The sequence below is a fragment of the Pinus tabuliformis genome, chromosome 4_2, assembly GCF_031772625.1.
Source record: "Pinus tabuliformis cultivar Carrire ecotype Pingquan chromosome 4_2, CPIR1, whole genome shotgun sequence".
NCBI lineage: Eukaryota > Viridiplantae > Streptophyta > Pinopsida > Pinales > Pinaceae > Pinus > Pinus tabuliformis.
In genome coordinates, this window is record NC_142304.1 from 973,114,107 (window position 1) to 973,135,032 (window position 20,926).

The 20,926-nt window shown below is 42.0% G+C and overlaps 2 protein-coding genes and 1 pseudogene across 5 annotated transcripts in view; all 3 read left to right on the forward strand.

Moving 5' to 3' along the window:
- Positions 1 to 20,926, forward strand: part of LOC149172872 (mRNA export factor GLE1-like) — a 404,516-nt gene that overhangs the window by 188,741 nt on the left and 194,849 nt on the right. The window lies entirely within an intron of this gene.
- Positions 571 to 1,111, forward strand: LOC149172873 (2-methylene-furan-3-one reductase pseudogene; annotated as a pseudogene).
- LOC149172874 (uncharacterized) lies at positions 12,661 to 13,543 on the forward strand. Its single transcript, XM_089428084.1, has 2 exons — positions 12,661 to 13,238; positions 13,353 to 13,543. Exons 1-2 carry the CDS (start codon positions 12,704 to 12,706, stop codon positions 13,541 to 13,543), a joined length of 726 nt encoding a protein of 241 aa, XP_089284210.1. The 5' UTR covers positions 12,661 to 12,703.

A 20,926-nucleotide genomic window follows, 5' to 3' on the forward strand; every position in this document is an offset into this window, starting at 1 on the left:
GGGACCATTCAGGATAGTTCTCCTTGCCAGTGAGAACTATTCCCACCATGGATATGATTGAATGCATTCTGTAACAAAAACTTCTACTGCAAAATTTTACTCTTAATGGGAAACAATATACATCTGATATGATGGGACAGCAAAGTCAACTTGTATACCACGCTTGGCCAAAAAAATTCAGCGTTCAATACCAATGTTACCAATGTTTTATGTCAAAAAACTTCAGCGTTCAATAAGACTATTGTTAATATAATGCCAAGAACTTCAACACATACAAAGACAACAACTTTAATATACCACAATACCAGCCTCTTAGAACTAAAAAGCCTGCCCAAAGGATGCTATAAAGAATGACACCAATTTGCATTTTCAGTTTCGATCATGCTTAAAAAATTTAAGAAAAAAAACGCTTCTTTCCTCAAAGAGTAGAAGTCGGGATGCAACTGCTTCCTGAAATATAACAATCTGAGTTGCCTCAATATATCGCTCCACACACCTAGAAATGCAACTGCTTTCACTTCCGCTCAAACTTGTACCGGGCTTTGTAACACACCTAGCAAAGCATTTAGTACGCACCAGTCTCTGAATTTCCGATCCATCAGATCAGAACGAAACAAACTGTTGCAGGTTGGAGAAAGATTCGTGCAAAATGCAGAAGGCGTGGTTCTACAAAGAATATGGATCCATAGACGTTTTGGAGTTCGGGGAATTCCCTGTGCCAAAACCGGGGCCAGGTGAGATTTTAGTTAAAGTCAAAGCTGCCGCGCTCAATCCCGTCGACTTCAAGAAACGAGAAGGCTTATTCAAGAGCGACGATTGCGACTTTCCGGCTGTGCCGGGTTGTGATGCAGCAGGAGTGGTGGTGGAAGTTGGCGATGGCGTTTCCAAGTTCAAGAATGGTGATGAGGTCTACACCGACGTTCAGGACTTCACAGCGGGAAAGCCAAAGCAATTGGGGACACTCGCCCAGTACACCCTTGCTTCAGGCGCAGGATCTGCAAGGCTTTCGAGGAAAGAAATGAATGGCGTTGAGTATTCGCTCACTGGTTCATGGAATGATTTTGGCCTGAATCCATGGCAGAATAGGAAACAAACGAAGGATTGGCGCTGACTGTGGGATAGAGATGGGCATGGGCGCAAAAGATAATTCTAGGGATCCCATCAATGACTGCATTGGAGTAGTCGGACAGAGATGTTTCACGTTATGGCAGAAAACGTTATGTTGACAGTCCAGAGAGTGTAGGTAATGCAGGGGGTAGGACTGTATATATGGAATATGGCAGACAGAGGGTGCAGGCAGTGTTAGGCAGCAGCGTTCAGGTGACAGCATGGAGCAGGCTACCAACATTTATGAACAGGCAACATTTTTGAATGGAGAGCAGAGGAGCAGAATAGGGAGTTACAAAGGGCATAAAAGCTAAAAAAAAGAGCTGGCTCTGATACCATGTCAGGCCAGGCAGTAACTCCATAAGGAAAAAATGATTCGACTGTTCTATTCCATCGGGTAGGTCTTCATTATATACATGAGGGAGAGACTGTTCAATTCGTCTCCCGATGATTGTTCATATTTCCTATTTATCTATTTACATAAATTCACCTAATCACAAGGATTAGGTGTCAACACTGATGATGAATCAATGGCCGAGATTAAGTCTCTAACCAATGGCGAAGATTAAAACAGACTTGATCCTCGTCTCTTAGAAGCTTCTCACCCATATCTTTATTAATACCCATTAATATTTTTATTTTCCTAAGTTTAGACTTAGGAACCCATTAAAAATATTATTTATTTTAATGACTCCTCATCCGGGTGGAATTTCTCCAAACGATTTCTGGGTCTTGGAGATCTCATGTGTTCTAGTCCCTACACAAAATTTCGGAGCTAAAGCACATCCGATGCTACCCAAAATCAACACTCCCTCTTAGCGAGGAATGTGCTCTAGCAATACTTCCCAATAGAAGCATCACACTGATCCACGACATCGGTCCTCTGCGTTGTCGATGCGCGGTCTACTGCCCCTCATCCACTGCACTGCTGCGACCTGTACTATTGCCCATGACATTGTAACTGTCACTGGTACATCTGTACCGCAACTTCCTCTGATTACGCTGCATCATGCTGCCCATAGCACTGTTACTGCTAACTGCTGCACTGCAACTCCTTATACTATTTTCTTCTGCTATTGAAACAGATTCTTCAACATCCCCATCTTCTGCTTGAAGTAAACAAACTTTGTTCGTCCTAGGGCCTTGGTGAGAATGTTTGCAACTTGTTCTCCTGTTAGGGTGTACCTTAACTGTACTGCCCCTCATTGGACACAGTGTCTGACAAAATGACACCTGATATCAATGTACTTCGACCGATCATGAAAGACTAGATTCTCAGAGAGCTTGATGCAATTCTGACTATTACACAAAATACTGGTCACTTCCATCTTTCCCCTAAATAGATTCACAAGAAATTTCCTAAGCCATATCGCTTTGCACGAAGCTATGCTAGCTGCCATATATTCAACTTCAGCTGAGCTCAGAGCCACGAATTTCTGTTTCCTACTACACTAGGAGGTCATTCTTGATCCAATGCTGAAACAGTACCCAATGGTACTTTTCCGATCTACTGAACTTCCAGCCCAATCTGCGTCAGTGAACCCACTCAACCTGATGTCATTGCCTTGGGTGTACATTAGTCCATGCTTGACTGTTCCTCGTATATATCTGAGAACATGCTTGGCTGCTGCCTAGTGCGCCCTCTTTGGTTCTACCATGAACTGACTAAGGGTGTTAACAGCGTAACAAATGTTCGACCTCGTATTGACCAGATACATCAGGGACCCTATGAGCTGCCTGTACAAGGTGGGATCGACTTCTTTATCTTCGGATGCATCAATATTTTTCTAGTTGGTGATCATTGGAGTAGCCATAGGTCTACAGTCCTGCATTATAAAACTTTTCAAAATCTCTGTAGCGTATCTCCCTTGCCCAAGGAAAATTTCACCCTTCTGTTGCCAAACTTCCAACCCCAGGAAATAATGCATCCGTCCGAAATCCTTCATGTCGAATTCTGTAGCTAGGTTCTCTTGGCAATCTTTGATGAGCCTGGATGATCCTGTTATAAAGAGATCATCCACATATAAAATTAGGATTAGAGGCTCATTCTCTACAACCAGATAGTAGAGTTTAGAATCTGCGTCACTCTTGACGAATCCCATCTTTTGCAAAGCCATCAATTCGACCGTACCATGCTCTAGGTGCCTGTTTAAGCCCATACAAAGCTTTCTTCAATGTGCATACATGAGATCAGTGTGGAAAAAGTCGGGAAAAAATCGGGATTAAATCCCCAAAATGCGATTTTTTTGGCTGGCCGATTATATCGGCCGATTTTTTGCCGATTTTTTCCCAGTCGAAAAAATCGGGATTAAATCGAAAAAGTCGGGATTAAATCGGGACTTTTTCCAAAAAATCGTGGTAGTTTCTTTAATGATTTTTTTTTCTTTGAAAAAATCGGGATTTTATTGAAAAAATCGAGATTTTATTGAAAAAGTCGGGATTTTATTGAAAAAGTCCGGATTTTTTAAAAAATGAATATTTTTGTATTTTTTTAATTTTGCCGACTTTTTGCCGACTTTTTCGAAAAACTCCCGACTTTGCCGAGTTTTTCAACTTTTGGACCCTTGCCGAATTAATCCCGACTTCGACTTTTTCGACATTGCATGAGATTCCTTCTCATGTGTCTCAAAACCCTCTGGTTGTTTAATGTATACTTCTTCTATCACCCCATTCAAGAATGCCGTCTTGACATCCATTTGGTGAATCTCCCAACCCATCTGAGCTGCAAGGGATATCACGGATCTAATAGAAGTATACCTGGCTATTGGGGCGAAGGTTTCTTCGTAGTCTATCCCTTCCTTCTGAACAAACCCCTTAGCCACAAACCTGGCTTTGTATTTTTCTACACTACCATCTGCAACGTATTTGACTTTGTAGAGCCATCTCGACCGTACAACTGACCTGTCCTGAGGTCGAGGTACCACTTCTCAGACATCATTGACCATTATGGAACTGTATTCCTCCACCATAGCATCTACCCATACTTGATGCTGAACGACCTCCTGAAAACTTGAGGGTTCTCTAACCTGAGCTACGAAGGCTTGGTATCTATTTGGCTGTCTACGCTCCATTTTCTCGTTCCTAGGCGCCCTGACAAAATTATTTGCATCTCAATGTATCTGTCGAAGTTCCCAGCTCGCTTTTCCACTCGTAGTGGGTATATCTATCTGCTCCTCTTCCTGAGGCTCCTCCTTTGGAGTTTTGTCTTTAGGAGAAATACTAGTGCTAGTTTCTGTTAGTCGAAGTGGCTGGACCAACGGATCATCCTTTGACTGCTCTTCGAAAGGCATTTCTCGGGATTTTCTGAAGGCTCTATCCTCCATGAACTTTACATCCCGTCGAATTATGATTTTCCTATTCCCCGGAAGATAGACTCTATATGCCTTAGCATTCTCGCTATATTCTACAAGATATCCTTTCTCCGCAGTCTGATCCAATATCTTCCTCTTCTCTTCAGGTACATGGCAGTATGCCAAACTCCCAAATATCCTGAAATGACTCACCTCAGGCTTCTTACCGGTAAAGACACTCTCAAGAGTAATCTTACCTAAAGCCCTGTGAGGAGTCCTGTTCTGGATATACACTGCCATGTTGCGTGCCTCTGCCCATAGAAACTTGGGCATATCTTGATCATACAACATTGCCCTGGCTGCTTCAACAATAGTCCGGTTCTTCATTTCTGATACTCCATTTTGCTCCGGATTATAGGGGCTATCCACTCTCTTCTGATGCCTTCCCTTGTGCAAAACTCAGTGAAGTCCTTGTCAATGTATTCTCCATGATTGTCTGAGGCAATATCTTTATCTTCTTTCCTGTCAGATTCTCAACTAGAGCCTTGAACTCTTTGAATCGACCAAAAACCTCATCCTTGGTTTTTAGAAAGTAGAACCAAGTCTTTCTGGAACGGTCATCAATGAAGGTGACGAAATATTCGGCACCACTTAGAGCTTTTGTGGACATGGGTCCGCATATATCTGAGTGTTTCAATCCCAAAACAGTCTTAGCCCTATTGTTGCTTCTAGAAAATGCTGCCTTGGCGTACTTGTCTAGTGCGCATCCTCTGCATACATCATCTCGTTCGGTACTTAATTCTGGAACTCCTGATACTGTTTTCCCGAGAATTCTTAGAGCTCCATGGTGTAAGTGTCCCATCCTCTTGTGCCATAGTTCATTCAAATCTTTATCCCCACTGCTGCCTATCAGTGCCATTGGAGATTCTAGTTGTAATCTATACAACCTGTTACTTCTGATTCCAATATGGGCCTTCTTTTTCCAACTCGGGTGTTTGACATATACTTTCTCCTTGATGAAGAAAACGTCATAGCCCTTGTTTTGAAGCTGAGATACAAAGAGTAATTTCATCCCCAATCCTGGCACATGTAGCACATTGGTTGCTCGAAGCCGATCCACTGCTTTTGTTTGAAAGACCATAGTAGCTCTTCCTACGGGGGTACACTTTGCGCTATTTCCCATGGCGATCTGAAAATTCATCCTTTCTTCCTGCTAATTTGAAAAACATTCTCGTATTCATGCCACATGCCAGGAAGCTCCACTATCTATATACCAAACCTCAGAGGAGGCAGAACTCGCTAGGCAAGCGACTTCTTCCAGTCTGGAAGCTAACATAGAATAATCGTGATCCATGTTCTTCGTGCTCTCTTCTTTCTCTGGAGATCTGCGTGAGTCCCTCTGAGTTGATGCCTCGGCATCATGCTCCTGTCTCATAGCATATTCTTCTACCCTGTTCAGTGTTGATAATATCGCCGATATCTCGGCGATATTCGTAAATATCGCGCTATTTTCCGGGAAACGAGATATCGGCACTAAAATATCGCGATATTTTCCAAGTCTGAAAATCGCGCGAGAAATCCGAAATATCGGCGATAAATTCGAAAATATCGCGCGACGATTGTAAATATCGCGGGAGCCGGTTAAAAAAATTACGCGCGTGCTCTATAAATGAATTTTTCCGCTTTCTGTTAAGTCATTTTGGTTTTTCACGCGCTGGAAGGTTGCTGCGAACTTCGAAGGAGGCCCGAGGGTTTGAGGGGTGCTGTCGTTTTCCATTGGGGCGCTGTCTGATACAGGTACCTTCAGGCTTCAATATATGCCTTACAAATTACAATATATGGCTATGCCTTCAATATATGCCTTGTATATATGCTGAATACCTTCAATATATGCGTTCAAGAATCAATATACAATATACGTTACGTCTGAAGTTTGAACAACAAAACCACATTACCTTTGGTTTATACAAAATATGGGAAGCATTTAAAATGTTCCTGAAAAGTCACTTTCTATTGTTTCCACAATTTGATGCATCTGGTGAGGGCTGATGCTCGACAAAGGAACCCACAGGAATCGAACTGACAACCAGATGAGGACTAAACCCCACACTAACGAACTGGCTGCCAACTGTGAGCGTTTTACAGTAGTTACTTACCTTTGGATACATTATAGTCTCGGCCCACTTATGAAGAACTTGGTCTGGGGAAATTCACTGGAAAATTCGGCCCTGAGTTGGCATCATTTCATGGTATTACAGCCTCCCTTTTTCCACAAAATTTTATTCCCTTGGCTATCAACTTCGATCCCTACACAGACTTTTGACCTCTTCAGTCAAACCACACAGCCCACAGTGAAATTTGGCCCTTCTGCTACAGGAATTTGGCCTTACTCAGAAAATTTGTCCTCTTGGTAGATGGGTCACTCTCTGCAATTGGAAATTGGTCCTTGAAACTCCTGCAGAAGTAGCAACACTCCGGACAAGTGAAACCCAACTAGAGTGGCAATTTCTTCCACTGAAATTGGGGGTCCAACTAGGGTAGCAATTGTCTTCTACCGAAACTGGATAGAAGATTTCCCTTGAAACCCTCCAAAATTATAACATATTATGTTATAATATATATGTTTCATGTCAATCATGTGACAGGAAGCAAATCTTGGGAACTGCTGGAGAATATATATTGAACAGTGAATATACACGTTACGTTTATTGAATGAATATATGCCTGAGAGTCTAGAAAATAACGTAACTGAAGCCTCCAACACCTTTAGGCTTTAACCATTACAAGTTATATCCAAAGCTAGCAGTTACAAAATTCTTTTAAAAAAAGTTCATAAGTTGTTTAACACAGAACAGCAATCCCTGAAGGCTGAGATTATGACCAGATTCTACTGCTCTCCAATGACTTAGAGAAACAGATCTATAAGAGGCTGAATGTGCTTGAAGAAATTCATTTTATCTGAATTTCTGTCCTAATTACCAGACCTTAAAAGTTACAGCATTTCAGTGTTGCCTCCTGTCATTTTATCTGAATTTCTGTCCTAATTACCAGACTGAATATTGTCATGACTCCTAATGATCAAAGTTACACCTTAAAAGTTAAATTAATGCTGCTCTAATGATGGTTCCAAACCGCATATAAAATTAAATATCAGTCCATATAAAATTAACAACACAGGGAAGCATATAAAATTAAAATTATTAAATATCAGTCCATATATTTGAGTTTGTATTTTGTAAAGTTAAGTTACTAATTCCAATTTTTTTTTGGTGCTGTAGGTTTCCTTTTGAGTTAGCCCACTACAAAATACAAATATGCCAAAAACCTTGGACCCATTTTGGGAGTATGGGATCCCTGATGGTGGGACAAATCGTGCATATCTTGCATGCAAATTGTGTGGGACCAAGATGACAGGTGGGGTTACACGACTGAAATACCATCTTGCTAGACTCACTGGACATGATGTTGGCATTTGTACAGTTTCTAGTCCGGAGCTTATACAAAAAGCTCTTGAGGCAATTGAAGAAAATGACAGAAAGAAGGAAGAGGCGGAAGGAAACAAAGCTGAACGTGCAGGTAGATCTTTCGGGATATCTTCTCCTGATTTTGATGTTGAGGGTAGTGGCCCTACTGGCCCTAGTGGGAGGGGCTCCACAACTGGCACACCATCACATGCTAGCGCTACTGCTAGTGTGAATGCGAGGTCATCATTTTTTGTTCCACGAACAGGAGCTGGAGCACAACCTGGCATAAAATCGCTTGTTAAAAAAAAGGAGAAGCAAGAAGCAGATAGAGTCATGGGGAGGTGTATTTTTTGGAGCGACTTACCTCTCAGCATCACAAAAACCAATCCATTTTGGCAGCCAATGTGTCATGCTATTGCTGTTGTGGGCCCAGGGTACAAAAGTGCCACATATGAGGAGTTGCGGGGGCCAATTCTTCAAGCAGAAAAACAGGACATCAACTCTAGATTGGCGGAGTTGAAAGAGACATGGGAAGTCACTGGATGCACAGTGATGTCTGATGGTTGGACAGATAAGAAGGGTAGGACCCTTCTAAATTTCTTGGTACATTGTCCTAAAGGTACCATGTTTATTAAATCGTTGGATGCATCAGAACATATCAAAGATGCAGCAACGATATGTGAGTTGTTAGATGGGTTCATTCGGGAGATTGGTGTGCAGAATGTGGTGCAAGTCATAATAGACAATGCAGCTAATTATGTGTCTGCCGACAGAATGCTTATGGAGAGGCATCCCACATTTTTCTGGACTCCATGTGCAGCGCATTGTCTTGATTTGTTGCTTGAGGATATGGGGAAACTCTCCTTCATCAAGGAGGCAGTTGATATGGCTAGGAGCATCCCCAAGTTTATTTATAACCATGCTTTTGTTCTTAGCCTTATGAGGAGGTTCACTAGAAACAAGGAGTTGCGGCGTCCTGCCCAATGTTGCACGAAGCGGGAGCGAAGCGGAAGCGCGAAGCGGAAGCGCGGAGCGCGGAAGCGTCATTTTCCAAAAATCTAGGGAGCGAAGCGTCCGCGGAAGCGTCTGCTATATATATATATTTTTTTATATTTTTTTGCATTTATACTCAAAACAAACATCCCAAATACCAAATTAATTGTAGAAGACATGAAAACATGCATATTTTTGCATAAATCAAGATAGATATGGCATCCATGATTCCATTGTAGTTACTAGTATGTACAACAATCATCTATATTCTAGCTATTACAAACATACATCAAATTTTGAAGCATATTATAAAACATAAAACATTTAAGCATATTATAAAACATAAAACATAGAGCATATTATGATTTATCTAGCAAGTGAGCAACTGTCAACATTTGTCATGTCCAAAATTCAAATAATAATGTTTACAAAATATGTCACTTGGTCACCGCCAAGCCAAAAAGGTTCAAAATTCAAATTCACAAGTCTACAAGTCTAATGAGTAATCTATGACAAAAAGAAGTAGATTGTGAATATATCTACTAATCTCTCCTCCTTCCACCACGAATAGAACGTGATGGCGGGCCTCCACGTGGTGGCAATGAAGAAGATGGTCCCTGTGTAAGTCGTGGCACTGGAACTGATGAAGAAGAACCTCCTCTAGTAGAAACCAAGGGACCAGATGGGGGTGGGGGTGGTGGCATATCAACACCCGTGTCATCATCCTAGAATCGCTCAAAAAATTCATGCAAACAAAAAACACTAGTTAACAAAAAAATTAAAAACATGAATTCTTTATAAGGGAAAATTGGAAAATTCATACCACAATGGACATACCTGGATAAGAGAATCCTCTAATTGCTCTAGTCGCAACACTCCATCCTCCAAATTGGGCTCCTCTGGATTCTTGTCCCAAGTCAACAAGTCTTTATTAGACTTTGCATCTTCACAGTAATGGGACAACAATCGCAAGTTGTAATGAACATAAACCAAGCTCTCTGCCCGGTCTAAATTCAACCTGTTCCTTTTAACACTGTGGATGAAAGAATAAGAGCTCCAACACCTCTCTGCAGAAGAAGTGTTTACCACCTGTGATAGCACCCGCAATGCCAAACTCTGTAGAAGTGGAGTAGGCCCTCCATGCATGTTCCACCACTCAAGAGCAGAAAAATTCTCTCGATCTTGAATTGCATGCATGCTCGAAAATGGACCAGTGCTGCTCGTATAGTTGCTCACGTGTCTCCGTACCAATGCAGCCTCCTCCTCATCAGGGATTAATCTACTCAATGCAGCCATATATTTTTCGTGAACCTCTTTATCTTGGTGTGGTCTTCTCCTGACTCCCCCCCCAGGTGCTGGTTTTGAAAGCCATGATGGATGATAGTATTTAGGTGTCAAAACATATGCTAATGCATGCAATGGAACATTTAGGCTATCCCATCGTTTTACCACCTCTTCACGAATATATTTGTACAAGGTGGTATCTCTAGGCTCAACAATGTCTTTAATCTGCCCCAACATGCTATCCATTTGCTCATACACCTCCCCAATTACTGGTCGATCTGAATCTGCAAACTTGATCATGTAATAAATTGGTTTGGTGAATTGCAAAACATATTTAACCTGTGACCAAAAGTAACTGTCAAGAACAATGTCCTTGACTTCATTAGCACCATCTGTGTCATTGTTAATTTCATCCCATGTTTCAGCACACACCAGATTAGTTAAAGCTTGTCTCACCCTCACTAGCCGCCTAAAGGTGAGGTAATAACTAGCAAATCTTGTCTTTGCAATTTTAAGCAATTGCAACTTGGAGTAAGTGCCATAGAAGTAGTTTACCCTTGTATGCCCTGTGATGAATTTAATGAGCTGCTTCCCTTTCCTGTAAACCTCAGCAATCCACCCACAATCTTTGTGTTTCACAATATCATGCATCAAAAGGTTCAATGTGTGAACCAGGCACCCAGACCAAAAGATGTGTGGATGAGTACGCTCAATAATTTTTCCTGCTAACTTACAATTTGCTGCATTATCTGTGATCACTTGAATCACATTATTCGGACCAACATCTTTGATTGATTTCAATAGGAGATCTGCAATGTTTTGTGCAGTTGCACTGATGGAGGAGGAGTCATGAGATGCAATAAATACTGCACCACTAGAAGAAACACCAAGAACATTTATCAAATGTTGGTTTCTAATATTTGTCCACCCATCTGATACAATGGATACCCCATAATCCACCCACTCATGTGTAAAACGTGTCAAAGCTCTTTGAACCTTAGCTTTTTCTCTTTCTAATAACACTGTTCTAGCTTTCTCATAGTTGGGGGCCTTGTATCCTTTTGGGGCTTCATTGATGGCCTTTACCATGTCTTGCCAATAGGGAGAGCGAAGCACATTGAATGGTACACCGCAAGCACAAAGAAAACGGACTATCTTTCCATCCACATCATCCCTCCCAGTAACATTAAGGAAATCCCCTATTGTTTTTCTACCTCCAGAGGTTGCAAAAGTACCATGAGGAGATGGGCAACTACCAAATTTAGAGGTTGCACTTGATTCAGAATGAGTTTTTTGTTTCTTGTTTTTTCCTTGTGCAGCCATCTCTAATTTGATGTATTTTTGTCTTTGTTCACTTGAAATGTTTGGGCAAATGTTTACCCCCACGGAACCCTTTCTTTCATCACTGTCTAGCACCCCACAAAGATGCCTCCTCAGACGGGTATATGAACCCGTATATGGTTTTCCTCCATGACAACCATGAGGGCACATCCATTTGTAAGATCCACCACCCTTTCCCCCTTCAAGTTTGGTCACAAAGGTCCACAAGGGATTTGATGTACCTTTCCCATCTTGTGCTTCAGTGTCCTCTTCAAGTTCATCCCCTTCCTCTTCAAACCCTTCCTCCTCATCATACATTGGGTCACTACTATTAGGACCAAGTTCATCCCCTTCCTCTTCCCCTCTATTCCTCACCCTTGCCATCATTAAAACCAAGAGTGGAATGATACATAGAAGCCAAAAGAACACCATCTTGGAATATGGATATAGGTGGTGGACAACCTGTAAATAAAGGAGCAAGTAGAAACAATGGGAAAGAGTAGGAGAGGGAGGAGAAAAATACAATTTTTTTTTCAAAAAAACAAGGGAGTTTGGGGTTTGAACTTACCTCTTTAGCTCTTGTAGATGAAGTCCTCCAAGCTCTTGCTCCAAGCTCCTCCTCCTTCTCCTAGCTCCTCCTCCTTCTCCTAGCTCCTCCTTCTTCACTCCTCCAAGCTCTCCTCTCTTCTCCTCTCCTTTCCTTTCTTCTCTTCTCCTCTCCTCTCTTCTCTTCTCCAACTCTCATAAACTCAAAGTGAGAAAATGAGAAGAGAATGGGGGCTTTATTCTTTTCTAAAGTCACCCTAGACTCACCCTAAACCAACCTAACCCACCCCCTCATGCTAGTTAAGACTCAAGTTAAAACAAATTAAAAAAAAATCAAGTTAAAAAAATGATGCCGCGGGTTGCTTCCGGAATCTCCTGGGAACCGTGCGGGTGGCGTGCGGTTCCGGGCCGGAAGCTTGGCGCCACCCCGTGCCCGAACCGCCCTCGGATCCGCGGTTCCGGGGTGGCCGCAACCTATATGGCAGGAACCGCGTCTAAAAGACGGAACCGTGCCCCCTCCTCCTCAGAATCGCGATTCCTAAAGGGATTCCGGGACGGTTCGCTCCGAACCGCGGTTCCGGGTTTGGATCCTCCGGGGGGGGGGGCGATTCCTGCAACACTGGTCCTGCCATCACACGTTTTGCCACAACCTTTATTACTCTTCAGTCTTTGCTTCGATGTCAGTTCGAGTTGAAGCAAATGTTTGTGTCTGATGATTGGCGTAATTGTAGATACAGCAGGAGACTTGATGGGAGAGCCATTTCAAAAATGGTGTACTCTGAGACATTTTGGCGTGGAGTACAAGAAGCATGTGCAGTTAGCGAACCTATAGTAAAGGTTCTTAGATTGGTGGATGGAGAGAAGCCTGCAATGCCTTATTTGTATGAGGGCATGGATAGGGCCAAGGAGGCCATTCGTTCCTATTATGCAGACAAGGGTTCTGCTGGCCTTGATAGGCAGATGATGTTATGGGATGTGATCGATAGTCGGTGGACAGGGATGCTTCATCGACCCATTCATGCAGCAGCACTCTTCCTCAACCCTGCATTTTCATACAAATGCAACTTTGATTTTGATGGCGAGGTGATGGAAGGGCTCCATTCCTGTATTCAGAGGATGGTACCTGATTCTGAGCTTCGTAGCAAAATCAAGCGCGAGGTACAGTGTTATCAGGATTGTGTTGGCCTATTTGGCTTTGATGATGCCATTAGGGAAAGGGCCCTCTTCATGCCACGTAAGTGACAAGTCATCACTCATTAGAAATTAGAAATTTGAATTTAATTATGTTTTAACTTTTAACTTTTAACTTTTAAGTTTTTGAATTTTTTATTTCATTATTTTGTTGTAGATATTTGGTGGCGAAGCTATGGTGCAAGGGCACCAAATTTGCAAAAATTGGCTATACGAATCTTGAGTCAAACATGTAGCTCTTCAGGGTGTGAGCGCAATTGGAGTGTATTTGAGAAAATACACGCCAAAAAGCGCAACAGGTATAACTTTGAACTCAAGCCTTCAGTTGAGCAATTACACTTATTGTAATTTTTAATTTTTAATTTATGGCCTTCAAGTGTCAAGAGTCAAGAGTCAAGACTCGTTACTTTTTTTGACACTCTTACAGGTTAGAGTTCGCACGCCTCAACGATTTGGTGTATGTGCATTACAACATCCGACTTCGAGTGAGGCAAATAGAATCACCAGTGGATCCAGATGCCATTTCCTTAGACAATATTGATGTATTGTCTCCGTGGAGGGTGGAGTCTCAGGAGCCCATATTGGAGGAGTCACCTTCATGGTTAGAGCCAGTGGCAGATGATCCATTAGAGCAGGGGCAGCAAGAGGAGGACTCGGAGTCAGAGGAGCAGCGGCACTTAGAGGAGGAGCAGGAGGAGGAGGACACTGCGGGAGCATCAGCATCAACACCATCTGCTATAGATATAGGAGAGCATAGCTCCATGCCTAGCACTCATTATTTGACATTAGGTGCAGAGGCAGTGTCAGGGCCTTCTACTACTAGGGGCAGGCCTGGCAAACAACCCATCATGTTTTCTCGTAAAAGGGGGAGAGGGCAGTAGATAGATAGCTGCTAGTTTTATTTGTTATGCTACATGTAACTCATGATGATGAGATACTTTTATTATTATATGTGATGTTATTTTGTATTGGTTCTCCACATTTGAGTCCTTGAATGGACAATTATCAGGGATTAGCACGATTTGGTATCGCCTTTGATATATCATTTCTATTTGACATCATATATATCAGTGTTTTCTTCATATTTATGTGCCAATGTGTTTATTTCATGTTGTTATTGCTTTATATGTTTAAAAATCTGAAAAAAATGAATATATTATGCATTTTTTATGCTTGCCGATATTTGCCGATATTTTGCCGATATTTTCGCCGATATTGCCGATAAGATATTTTCTGGACCCTCGCCGATATTTTCCCGATACCGATATTATCAACACTGATCCTGTTGCCCGATCTCTCCTCTGATACCATGTGAAAATTTCTAACACGAAATTCTACTGCAGTAACTGATTTATTTCACCTACTTATTTCTCACAATAAGTTATTTACAAAACCCTTCAGTAAACATTAAAATAAATTATACTGCAGTTGTCACATAATTACATAGAGAAAATAACAGTGATATGCAAGCACAAGAATCAATCACATTAACATAGTTGTTTTTGGACAAATGTCCCCGGAAAAACCCAATGTGGGAAAACCGGTGCAACAAATGAGAGAATTGATCTGGAGTTTGATTTATGGGGCTAGGAAGCTGAGAAATTTGAACTAAGCGATCATTTAGTAGCAGAGGGGCAATGAGAATCCGGGAGAAGGACTTTCCGGAGAATACTGACAGAGAGGCAGCACAATAGCTGGGAGAGCTGACACTAGGCCAATCTGGGCCCATGTAGTCTTGACGCGGGGGCATAAAGGCCCGCGCAGAGCAAAAAAACTGTCTGTCATGCAGAATCCATAACTGCCAGGAACAATTAGAACAACCGGGATAGCTGACGTAGAGGGCACAAGAGGTGAAGCAGTCCTGACGCAGGGCCTACGCAGGGCCAATGCAGAAGTAGCCGGGGTTAGCCAGTCTTGTGCCAGATCAACCAGAATTCCGCTGGGTGAAGTGAGGTAAAGCTCAATCAGATTTTCAGCTAGTATTTTTCTCTGTAAAGGATTGCTGGATGAACATCCTAGATTTGTATTCAGATATTTCTCCTGCATAATAATAAACCCTCAGAATTGCTGCATCGGTTTTCCCGCATTGGGATTTTCCGGGGACTATTGTGTCCAAAAATAAGTGTGTCCTATGTATTTGTTTCTTTCCTCTGTTTTCTGTTTCATGAGATCAACTATTTAATTAGTGTAGGCTGCAGAAGTAATTTGCTTCAGGATTCAAAAGAATAACTTGATGAATGTAAATTTAAAAGTCAAGTAGGTGAAGTAGAATCAGATTTGCTGTAGTAGGGCTTCCTTCACAGTGTAGGAATTTTCACAAGTCTCTCTCCGAGTGAGTTGATTGAGAGAAGGAGCTTCCAGTTCTAATTTTGCCATGGTAGAGGGAGCAACGCTGAGGCTCAGCGTGAGGAGTAGTTGGTGGATGCAGATTTTTCAGTGGGCAGTTTTGTCAGGCTGAAAGACGTCAGAAGAAAGAAGAAGAGCATAGTGAGGGAATACTTCCTCAGTGATTTCTTGCCGAGGATATCAACATTTCTCAATTGCTAAGCAGTAGAGGAGAAACAACTTACCGACTCCATCAGGGAGTGTGTAAGTCAGCCTAGGAGCTACGCAGTAGGGAGAAAGAGGGAGCTGTTCGACAATTTTCGAAGGAGATGGCAACCAGTGGCTTGAGGGATCAGGATAGGTTGGACGAGGCTTCCAATTATGCCATCTGGAAGGCTAGGATGGCTTTCCTTTTAGATGAGCATGCCCTGAAGGCATATGTTGATAGTGTGGTAGTTGTCCCGACGGATGCAGATCCACTGAAGAAGTACAGAGTTGAGATGTCTAAGGCGAAGAGGATGATCCTGGATGGAGTCAAGGATCACATGGTGTGCCACATTGCAAGAAAAGGAACCGCTAAGGAGATGTGGGATGCCTTGGCCACACTGTATCAGGGACCTTCCGAGCAGCGGAAGATGTACTTAGAGCAGAGGCTAAGATCTGCTCAGATGCAGAAGGGAGAACGTGTGGGTCCGTGCCTCACGAAACTGAAGGAGACCCATGATGAACTATCACCTGCGGGACATACACCTCAGGATTCAGAGTTAGTGAGACTGGCTCTAAATTCCGTCTCAGATGATTGGCAAATTTTTGTCTAGAGTATCTTGGGCAAAGCAGCATTGCCAAATTGGGACGAGATGTGCGTAGCTCTGAAACAAGAAGAGCTGAGGAGAGACTTGCTCAAGGTCAAACGTGACGGGAGCTGCAACAGTAGTGGGTCGAAGCCTAAAGTGGAGGAAGAGGATAACACAACCCTTGCATCAAAGGGACATCAGGGGCAACAAAGATGAAAGAAGGACTTCTCTAAGGTGAAGTGCTTCAGTTGTGGTGAGATGGGCCACTATGCATCCAGTGTCCTTTGAAGAAAAAGGACAAGGATGAGAAGCATGATCCCAAGGTTGCAGCCGTGAAGATCGACGAGGAGGAGTTTGCCATGACAGTCGAGATACCTCCAGGAGGGAGGTGGGCTGATATAGAGTTGTAGTCAGGAGGACTGCAGATGGGCAGCATCCTTGAGGTGCCCACCTCTTGGATCGTCACCTTGCTACGGGAGCCCATGATCAGTAGTAGCGAGATGGTGGAGTTTTAGTTGGTGCCATGGAGTGTTGATTCCACAGATGCAGTGGCTAGAAGAGCCAAAGACAGAGCAGCGCAAAGCAGTGAGGCAACAGTGCAAGGAGGCACAATGTAGAGCTTCAACAACGCAGTGGTTTCAGAGGCAGAATGGGACTAGCAGCAGTCAGGATATCAGCACCAAGGAGTATCCACTGTATACTTGTCCAGTGTTGGGTGTTTTTTCAGTTGCCTCTCTCAGCAATTGAGTTGCAGTACAGATGCAGTGTTAGCAGTGGCAGTGCTAGCAGCATAGGAGATGCAGCATTTGAGAGGGAGCTACAATACAGATGTTGCATTGGCAGTGGCAATGTCAAAGGCAACAATACAGTGGCAGCGACAACGCAGTGGTTGGTGGACAGTACGTCAGATATCAACAGTGCAGAGACGATGCTTTAGAGTTAGAGCAGTATGCAGAGAGGCAGTGTATTGCTAGAGCACATTCCTCGCTAAGAGGGAGTGTTGATTTGGGGTAGCATCGGATGTGCTCTAAGCCTCAAATTTTGTAGGGAGGCTTGGGCACAGGTATTCCAAAGAACCCAGAAAGCGTTTTGGGAAATTCCACCCAGAAGTGATTTTATTAAAATAATTAATATTTTTAATTGGGTTCCTAAGTCTAAACTTAGGAAAATTAAAATATTAATGGGTATTAAACTAATCAGGGGTGAAATTTCTAGAAGAAGCCACATATCAAGCCAAAATGATCCGAGCCTTTAATTATGAGTTAATCTAGGCTGTTGGTTGTCCAACAGGAAGATATAAGAAGGGGCTTAAGGGTCATTTGGAAAATACACAGAGAGATTGAGAAAATCGATTTTCTGAGGTGAGGAGTTCTCAGGAGGAAAATCGATTGAGGAGATCTTGCAACAAAGGGGCAGTGAGAATCCGGGAGAAGGAAATTCCAGAGAGTACCAGGCATAGGGAGAACAAAAAGACGTCCAGAGGAAGGCTGACGCAGAGGTAGCGCAGTCCTTGAGGGGAAGCCGAGTTGTTGTTGAGGGAAGTCAAAGTTCAGTTGCCGGAAGCCAGGGTGTGAGTCTAGGAGGCAGAAAGTCTATTTCTCAGCCAACAAAAGATCCAGAGGAGAGGCAGCATAATAGCCAGGAGGGGTGACGCAAAAGCTACCTAGGGTGACATAGTTCTGCGTAGACACCACACAAAGGGTGACGCAGAGCCTCCAGAGCAGCAGGATCAGTCACTGATTCTCCAGTGACAGGGTGAGATCATTTCACTAGTCTTTTGTTCAGTATTCTCTCTGTATCAGATTGCTAGTTGAGCATCCTAGAATTGTACTCAGAATTTCTCCTGCATAATAATAAACCTTGAGAGTTGCTGCACCGGTTTTCTTGCATTGGGTTTTTCCCGGGGACTATTTTTCCACAAATAACCATGTCCTATGTGTTGTATTTTTCTTTCTTGCTCAATATTTTGTTTCCACATATATGTAAATTAAGTGAAGGCTGCAGATGTGCTTAGATATTTATCGTAGAATACAATAAATAACTGGCATGATTTAATCAAGTAGGAGAAGTAACATCAGTTTGCCGCAGTGGGGACTCTGGTGTAGGAATTTTCACAATTACTTGGTTAATTATTAGGAACTTTCTAGCATTTAATACTTAATTGAGTTTTTTCCTCAAACCATAATCCCAAAGCCAGATTGCAGCTTGATGGCAAGGCTTTGGGTGAGTGATAGTGTCTAGCATCATTGTATATTACCATACTATCACTCATAAAATTTTGCAGAATTTGATTAGGTCTAGGGGTCTTTTTTTTATTTTTTAAATTTCTCGCAGGACGAAATTTTTAATAAAATCTAAATGTAAATTGTTATAAGTATAGTCTAGAGAAGTTGTATGGGGTGTGTGCGCTAAAAAATACACCTTTCCTCGCCAACTTTCTATTAAGACATGGTTTGAGGGTTAAAAAATAAGTTATGGACCCTCAAAACCCACTTTTCCTAAGTTTAGTGGAAAATGTGGCAATAAATTAGCACAAAAATATATTAAATGGATAAAAATAAATAACTCCATGTGACAGAATGACATGGAAATAATCTCAAGTCAAGAGTTGAGTCAAAGGACAAGTGGAAGATGATTTGGCACAAGACATGACTTGAGACTATGAGCACATGGGGAAATCAAATTTCCCAGCTACAAATGAGGAAATCGATTTGGTGATGTGGCACATCGATTTGGTTGGAGTATCTTTTATGGATGGTCAACAAATTTGATAGAGAAATTAGTGGATATTTGTCTCCACTCCCATTTCACTTAGCTCTTACACATGGCAAGGAGCTCCACTCCAAGCCCCACAGATTCCAAGGAAGGCCCACACAATTCATGATGGAAGCTCAACGCATGGCACATTGGGAACATCAATGAGAGGTGTCACTTCTTGGCTTGATGGTTGGGAGTTAACTCCCTCTTGTTGCACATTTGACATTTCTTTGCTTCACACATGGATATTTGACTTGCTTGATGAAGAATTCGATGACCACCTCAAGGAGTTCAATTTGGTTGAAGCTGCACACATGTCATCTCATCTCTCCACTTGGAATTTGACTTCTGTTCTTGGGATCTTCTCCAACACCACTTGTCACATGGATGTCTCATTGGGATTTGATCCCATATCTCTATATAATGGAGCTTTGTGCTCTTATTTTGTATTCATGTTATGAGCTATTGGGGTTGAGGAAACTCTGCCAATTTGTACACTTGCATTTTTCTAATAAAACAAAGACTTTGGGGTATCATTGGTGTTGTCTTGGCTATCTTGAGGTGATCTCTTTCCATGTTATATTGTTGTGCTTCCATTTCTTATGCATTTGGTTTGTATTAGCTTCTATTGCCATTTGTTGTGGATCTATTTCCATTTGATTTAGAGTAGTATTCTAGGAATGAAATTGCTAATTGATTTTTGGAGGAATCGTTAGTTTATTTTATCCATTGTGTTGCTCTAACTCCTTTTGTAAGCTAATATTTGTGTCCAAGTGTGTAGAAAATTTTTGAATTTGTGTGTAGGATCCTTTTAGTCATGGGAGAAGTCTCACATAGATTGATTCACTCTCGGATTCAAGATTGCTTAGACCCATCGATTTTAACTTCATGACTTTCACCTAAAGAGAAGCAAGAGGGGAGTTTTCTTTCCCATATTCTACTTGAATCACTTATAAATTTAAATTCCTTACTTCCTTTGATTTAAATCTAGAGCTTACAAAAATTACATAAGCTAATTAAGAACAATGTTCTAGACTAGGCAAGTATGGGGTTTCACTCCCATCACTTGGTTTAGTTTCTTTTATATTAGTGTGTATTATAATTTGTCTTCTTTGCATGCTCTCTCCACTAACATTCCTCTTGTATTGCAGCCCATAGTTGAAAGTATTTGCTAACTCATTTTGTGATAGGTTTTGAGGAGCGTTTTCTTCAAACTTCTAACAAGTGTTTGCAAGGCCTTTGATATACATTGGGATCAAATTTCAAGGAGGCCGTGAGCACTTAAGATCTCCTATTTTCTCAAGGCCAAGTTTGCTTGAGGGCTGCACCAAAAGTGGCTAGGCCGTGGGCTCTTGAGGCTGATTTCTCTTTGTAATTTTCAGATTTGAGGAAGTTCTATTGGCCATTGTGGTTGCCAAGTTTCACATTGTCGAAGGAGGGGACTCTAGCTTATATAGTCCTTATGTTGTAAATCTTCTCCTTCATTTCTTTTGGGCAGCCTTTTAAAGAACTTCTCCTCATTGTAACACTAATAAAATAAATTTCTTTGGCTTGAGGGAACTTGAGATTCATCCATTGGTATCCTGCCTCCTCATTTAGAGGGAGGACTCTAGTGGGTGGATTGATTTGCATGTTCTTATTCTTGACTTTCACAATCTAGTTTACTTACATGCATGATTAATTTATTAATTTAATTCACACGTGGTAACTCTTGAGAATTAACACTACACCATTTTTCATTTCAAGTTTGCTATTCCATCACTTGAGCTCTTGCATTTGTTTAATTGTTGCTTTCAGTTACAAAATTGCAATTTACCTTTTTGAGCAACTCATTTTACATTCTTGGCAAGCTTTG

Bases quoted from the DNA above. Each gene is read 5' to 3' on its own strand.
- LOC149172874 (XM_089428084.1), top strand. From the start codon at position 12,704: ATGTTTGTGTCTGATGATTGGCGTAATTGTAGATACAGCAGGAGACTT. The intron at 13,239-13,352 runs GTAAGTGACAAG...ATTTTGTTGTAG, and splicing joins AAGGGCCCTCTTCATGCCAC to ATATTTGGTGGCGAAGCTAT.